This window comes from Nansenia antarctica (assembly GCF_963989245.1).
Source record: "Nansenia antarctica genome assembly, chromosome: 5".
NCBI classification, from domain to species: domain Eukaryota; kingdom Metazoa; phylum Chordata; class Actinopteri; order Argentiniformes; family Microstomatidae; genus Nansenia; species Nansenia antarctica.
In genome coordinates, this window is record NC_137690.1 from 15,968,066 (window position 1) to 15,975,565 (window position 7,500).

Consider the following 7,500-nt stretch of genomic DNA (forward strand, 5'->3'; position numbering starts at 1 on the left):
CAGCACAGCACAGCACCGCACAGCACGAGGGAGAAGAGAGAGATGTTTCCAATGTCCAGTCATGCCATACCTCTCTGTACTGCATCAAAAGGATCAAATAGCAAAATGGTTGTTATGACATTCTAATGTTTAGGTTACTGTAGCTATCAGTCACTTCTCAAACTCTGAAACTACAGAGGAAAGAAAACATTGACTGTACATTTCCAGCTGACCGATGATGACCTCAGATCTAGGCTATTTGTTATTCCTCTATTACTATCATCTGTATCATCTAACCGCCTGCCAATTACTGTATGTACAGTGATCACACATATTAAACATTATACAATGTTATTGTTTCAATGTTATGCTTTTGCCAGCAGAATCTGGAATCAATTAGGTTTTATGTTCCTTTGTATTCTCAGGTTTTTATTGGAGTGTTTTAGGACAAGTTGACCCGTGACAATTTAGAAACACAATGTTACACACAGTTATGCAACAGTGAAGTGGGACACGAGAATTCTGCAGGTCACCGAGGCGGAGAGGATAAAGGGGTGGCTGGAAAGGGAACATAATATTTGTGGCCCAATTTTGTTACGCATGTTTCTATTAAAGTTGTATAAGAGGAATCTGAGCAAAATGGACATAATGTTTTACTGGCATGGCTATGTTTTATAATTATGAGAGTCAATTACAGTCATTCTCTCTCACCTTCTCTCTCTCTCTCTCTCTCTCTCTCTCTCTCTCTCTCTCTCTCTCTCTCTCTCTCTCACACTCAGACTGGACCATGTTAATGTGGTAGCAGCCAGAGAGGTTCCAGAGGGACTACTGAAGCTGGCCATCAACGACCTACCCCTGCTGGCCATGGAGTACTGCCAGGGAGGGGACCTGAGAAAGGTCTGTCTGTGTGTTTGTTTGGGTATTTTAGCCATTAATGCGTGCATCTGGATGCAAATACGGTATTCATTGTGTGTGTGTGTGTGTGTGTGTGTGTGTGTGTGTGTGTGTGTGTGTGTGTGCGTGCGCCTGCAGTATCTCAACCTGTTGGATAATTGCTGTGGAATGCGCGAGGGTTCCATCCTGATTTTGCTACGTGATATATGTGAGTATTTGTTACGCCCCCCGCCCAGGTCTAGGGGATGGGTGAGGCACGTAAACATAGGACTCCTTATCAGTGAAAAACAGTGATAAGGAGACAAGGTGAACAGTGTAATGATGATTTATTGTACCAAGACTAAGGAGATTCTTATTAGAGAATATGATTAGATAATAAGAATGCCGCTAGACACAGTCTAGCACCAACACTCTAAGCTAACAGAAAACACAACAGATGGCATCTGCCCCCAACTAACTAGTGTATATAGACAAGACTAAGCTACGTGCATAAATGTATACCCATGTGCTGCTCACACACACACACACACACACACACACACAATGCAGATTTGTTCTGATGTCTTCCTCTTGACTGGAGTGAAGTGTTGGGAATGTGAAGTATGCTAACTGTTGTCACTGATCCCTTCATTACAGTGGTGAGGATGATGAGGTTGTGTAATGTTAATGTTAGGCCCAATCCCGATTGCCTTTTCTACCCCTACGGCTCGTTTTCAAGTGCCACTCACTTTTGAGCCAAGGCCTCGGAATAGAGCCACAAGCCATCGTGGTTCAAATCTTCCCCTATGAAATGGGACAAACCTTCAAGACCCTGATACGTCATCAGTAGTGTCATAGAAAAGTGCCCACCGGGCACCGCTCGCCAGACCCGGATATGGCCAGGGCACACACGGGGAACGGCATATTGGGCGGCCGCTCCCGAGGGGGGTATAGGAGTAGTTCCGGACAAGGATCCGTCGCGCAACAGCGCCCCCGTCTGGTGCTGGAATAACGGTGCTGGGCTCGAGGAGCCAGTCAGCTAGTCTGCCTGGCGGCCTCCTCTGGGACTGCCGGCCGCGGGGTCGTGCGGCGGATCCCTCGCAATAGGCAGGGGATAATTGGATGCTAGGTTGGGTTCAATTGGCTACCAAATTGGGTGAAAAAAGGGATAAAATCTGAAAAACAAATAAAAAAAAGTAGTGTCATAGAAAAGCATTGACGCTTGCGATTCATTCACAACTTCAATTTTACGCTATCAATCGATCAAACAAGTCATCAGATAAAAAAGAACAATGCTTCATTATCAGACCATGACAGAATAACGGTGCTCTGTAGGCTATTAACCTGTGCTCTTACCCTGCCAGTCTGCACTGATATAGGACAACAGTGCAACAACTTTGTTGAAGCGCGCTGGACTGTGGAACGGTCTATGTTAAGCATCTGCACATCTGCATAATAGCGATTTTGGTGTTATGCGTGTTGTAAAGAAAAGGTCTATAATGCATTGAAATGACATTAGTAGGTGTCATATGCCATCAGACATGGAAATATGTCAATATGCCCGACTGTCATGCCTAAATCAGCCTGTAACGTTAGACACAGCACCTCGGCATAATAGCGATTTTTTTGTTATGCTTGTTATAAAGAAAAGGTCTATAATGGATTGAAATGACATTAAACTAAGATAATAAGATGGTTATCATAATTTTTCAAATCTTTATTAATAAGTAATTACAGAACAAGTAAATGTCTTCCGCATTGCCTAGAGCGAAATCAGATTTTGTAGATGATTTGCAATGCATCCTGGGGGGTAGGGCCATGGCTCCAAATCGAACGTAGTCCCCGAAAATCTCTGTGGATAGCCCTCCCCCTTCCCCCTAGCCCTTGATGAAAAAGTAATTGGAACACCCCTACCCTAAACGTGAACGTGCAAAACGGAGCCGTAGGGGTGAAAACCGAGCCGTAGGGGTGAATTGGGATCGGGCTTTAGTCAGACAGAGGAGATTGTGAGACTGGCTTGGTGTGGACACTAGCATTGAGGATTTCCCGAAATTCTGTGGATAGAATTTCACACGCATGCATGTACGCACGCACGCACACAGAACAGAACAGAACAAAACAGAACAGACAGAAACAAAAGGATCTTATCAGGGGAGGAAGTACAGGGTTTAAAGACTTTGGGGCGTCCTCTGATTGGCTATGGGGGGGAGGAATGAGGTGCAGCTGAACCAAATTGATTGCCAGAATGACTGAGAAAGATGGAGATGAGATATAGATATAGAGGATGGAAACACAACAGAACACAAGAACAACCAAAGCATTTGTAACAGTATTCTACACTACATTTCAATGCTCCCATTCTACTGTACGTGTGTGTGTGTGTGTGTGTGTGTGCGTGCGTGCGTGCGTGCGTGCGTGCGTGCGTGTGTGTGTGTGTGTGTGAGTGAGATGGAGAGAAAAAGGTGGAAGTGAGGCCTGTATGATCAATTTCCTGTAGGATGTATATGGTCACTAATTCTGACCTACATCATAGACAACCTAAAACCACAATCTTGAATCACCATAGAGTTGGCATAGAGACACGCTTACGAAGACAAACAGACGCACACACACACACACACACACACACACACATTGTATAAACACAGATGTACAAGAACAGATTTTACCACTTGGACATACATGAAGACAGAGACATAAAACACACACGCTCAGACCCTAGTCACCCTACTCACTGTCAGTAATGCACAGTAAACCTGAAGTGAACACACATACAAACACACACTGAATTTAGCTGTACCACCAGCTCGGGTAATGAGTTCCACGTCACTCTTTGTCGACACACTCACTACTCATCCATTGACGTATGACATTGGTGAAAATACTGGTCCTGTTGCTAAGACACGCCTTGTGACCCAGACCCTCATTGTACGTCATTTACTTGATGAATCACACTGCCCCCCCTGACACACACACACACACACACACACACACACACACACACACACACATACATACTCCCACCCATGTCTCTGTGTTTCTTTCACTCTCTCTCCTACTCTCAGCCTCAGCTCTGACGTACCTCCACAAGAAAAGGATCATCCACAGAGATCTGAAACCAGAGAACATCGTCCTCCAGCAGGGAGAGAAGAGAGTGAGTACCTTCTATTCTGACCTCACCTACAGTCACTCATACATTGTCAAGTAAACAGAGTGTGTCCTGTTATTGAAGGTCCTTGAAAGCATATATAGTATGCGTAAGGAATTCAAACAAGTTAAGTTCACTAACTTCAAGTACACAAGCACTGGGAACCCCCAAGGCCTCATCACTGAGAGGCATAGCTGTGTCTTACAGCTCTTACCTTGCCCATTCTGTCTTTATTGGCTTCACTATGCAATATAGGTTTGCATGAAATGAATAGTTATGTGACTATGGCCAGACATATTAAAGAAGTTGTTGCTTTATGTTCATTCACGCCCTTGTATTATTCTGTAACATTATATTGAGGATACAGCTCAGAACACACATATTTCTGTCTGGTTCAATTATCCAATTAAATGTTTATTGTGTGTTTCACACAACGTGTGTGTGTGTGTTTAGGCAGGCAGAGCCATAGAATACATTCAGAGGGGGGTGGGGCATCAACATTGTATGCCATAGCCATACTATATATTTACAGTGGCAAGACAAAGTATGTGAACCCTTTGGAATTACCTGGTTTTCTGCATTAAAACCACAAACAATTATAATCTTTCATGTCTTTATTGAACACATTTCACATTGCTGGTGGAAACAAGCTCTTCTGGTAGCTGCGTGTCAGACCTGCGCCACATTCAGGAGGAATTTTGGAGCATTCTTCCTTACAGAACTGCTTCAGCTCAGCCATATTAGGATGTCTGGTGTGAACAGCTCTAACTGGGCCACTCCAAAAGGTGGATTTAATTGTTTTGAAGCCATTCTGTAGTAGATTTAGTTTGTAGTCCTGCTGCATCACCCAACTTCTACTGAGCTTCAGCTGACGGACAGCCACCCTGACGTTTTCCTGTAGGATAACTTGGTAAACTTGGGAATTAATTTTCCCCTTGATGATGGCAAGCTGTCCAGGCCCTGAGGCATCAAAGCAGCCCCAAATCATGATGCTCCCTCCACCATACTTCACTGTTGGGATGATGGTTTCATGTTGTTATGTGTGCCCTTTTTACGTACTACATACGTAGTGCTGCGTGTTCTTTCCGAACAATTCAACCTTAGTTTCATCAGTCCACAAAATATTTTCCCAGTAGCGTTGTGGAGGGTCATGGTGCTTTTGCGCACCAATGTTTTTTTGGAGAGCAGCTTCCTCCATGGTGTCCTGCCATGGTCACGATGCCTGTTCAATGTTTTATCTATGGTAGACTCATGAACAGAGATGTTAGCCAGTTCCAATGATTCCTTCAAGCCTTTAGTTGTTACTCTAGGGTTCTTTTTTTTTTTTTGACCTCATTGAGCATTCTGCGTTGTGGCTTTGGAGTCATCTTGGCTGAGAGCCCACTTCTAGGGAGAGTATTCACACTACTAAATCGTTTCCATTTATAGACAATTTGTCTAACTGTGGACTGATGAATATCTAAACTCTTTAAGATTACTTTGTAACCCTTTCCAGCTTTATGCATATTAACAATGCTTGATCGTAGGTCTTCTGAGATCTCTTTTTTGCGAGGCATGGCTCACATCAGCAGATGCTTCTTGTGAATAGCAAACTCAAAATGTTTGAGTGTTTTTTATAAGTCAAAGTGTCTCTAACCCACACCTCCAATCTCATTTCATTGATTGACTCCAGGTTTGCCTCCTGCCTCCAATTAGCTTTTGTAGAAGTCATTAGCCTAGGGCATGGATCACCAATAGGCGGCCCACTGACCACATCCAATCTTTTTGTTGTTGTTATTGTAACTAACATGTATAAGGCCCGTTAGCAGCTCCTCTAAGGGAGTTAACTTTTGGGGTTGCGGTTAGCGCGGCTGGTTGGGAAGTGGGAGATTGGGGTTCGAGACCCGCTTGGAGAGAGCTATACCCCAGTGCCATTCGCTACAATGTTTTAAAAATGCGTTCCGGTATGTAGAATATCTAGCTTCTTTTTTTTTTCAATATTGAAGCAACCCCAAAAACAATTGGCCTACCTCACTCAATACATGCGTTCAAACCACAGGTTCTAAAGATGTTATAAATCCATCTGTCAGATTATTATTGCCGAGTAGCCTACACAACCCGAAGCAGGAGGAGTCAGACCTACCTCATTCACAAAGCTGCAACCAATCTTGCTTCACTGGTTGTGCACTGAATGCCCTCTCTTGTTCAGTTAAAGTTTGGTTAATAATTCCACTGGCATGTCTATATCCAGCTTTCAAGTCCGCAATTTTTCTGTGATAGGCCTCTGACTGTTCAGGGTATGACTCTTTGAAACTGAATGTCTTGTGTAATTGTGACGGTGAAGATTGTAATTATTTTGCAACAGCTACCGTTTCAATGCGGAAGATGCATACAGGTTTAGCATTACTGAAAGTTGCCAAGATGAATGTGTACTTGTCAGCCCATTCTTTATTAAAGATAGGATTTTCCACTTCAAATTTACGCTTCAGGATCTTTGAGAGTGACTTTTTGCTTGATTGGTGGTGGTTTGGATAGTGAGTTGGACTGGTGAAACGGAAGGTCTTGAGCTCGAATCCTGCCAGAAACACCATTGAAAAATTACTCTTGGGAGAATGCCTCTGTAATCTCTATTTGTAAATCATTTTGGATTAAAAGCGTCTTCTAAATGGTAAATTATTATTTAAATTATTTTGATGGACAAAATGTCAGCTCCGCTAAAATGAAGCCAAAATATCTCGATCGCTACCTGATGGCTGGCTGCAGTATAGGTGTTAGTTGTCTGTTCACACTGATATAGGCTAATAAACATTAATACATTTGCAAGAAAGTGAAATATTAAATAATAATATAACAACAATAATGCTTATTATGCCTAAATAAAATGATATATATATAAAGATGTCCGGCCCCCACAGTGTATGCTTAGGGGTTCACATACTTTTTCCTACACTGTGAATGTTTGAACGATGTATAAGAACAATAAATAATTTGTGTGTTATTAAAACAGATTGTGTTTGTTCATTATTGTAACTTAGATGAAGATCAAACCATATTTTAAGACAAATTATACATAAATGCAGGTAATTCCAATGGGTTCACTTTCTTTTTCTTGCCACTGTATATGCATGTCTGTAATTAATACCAAAGAAACTAAAGGTTATGGATCTCTCTCTCTCTCTCTCTCTGTCAGTTGATCCATAAGATCATTGATCTGGGCTATGCTAAGGAGCTGGATCAGAACAGCCTGTGTACCTCATTCGTGGGAACTCTACAGTACCTGGTAGGTGATGCCACTTTGTAGAACAGTGAACACACCTCTCCTGTGTTCACTGCATCATTTCTTCAGTGTTTTGGTAAATGTAAATCATATTTATGCCTCTATTCTCTCTCTTACCCCCCCCTCTCTGCATCCATCCCTCCCCCCTCTCTCTCTCTGTCAGGCTCCAGAGCTGTTGGAGAGACAGAAGTACACTGTGACGGTGGATTACTGGAGCTTTGGAACCTTGGTGTTTGAATGTATC

General features: G+C 42.8%; 1 protein-coding gene across 1 annotated transcript in view; it reads left to right on the forward strand.

The window, feature by feature from the left end:
- ikbkb (inhibitor of nuclear factor kappa B kinase subunit beta) overlaps positions 1-7,500 on the forward strand; it is a 20,478-nt gene that overhangs the window by 6,448 nt on the left and 6,530 nt on the right. Inside the window, exons 4-8 of the mRNA XM_080530796.1 lie at positions 759-876; positions 1,012-1,081; positions 3,918-4,006; positions 7,170-7,259; positions 7,420-7,500. The exon at positions 7,420-7,500 is cut by the window's right edge and continues 44 nt beyond it. Coding sequence (XP_080386922.1) covers positions 759-876; positions 1,012-1,081; positions 3,918-4,006; positions 7,170-7,259; positions 7,420-7,500 — 448 coding nt within the window. The remainder of the gene's footprint in view (positions 1-758; positions 877-1,011; positions 1,082-3,917; positions 4,007-7,169; positions 7,260-7,419) is intronic.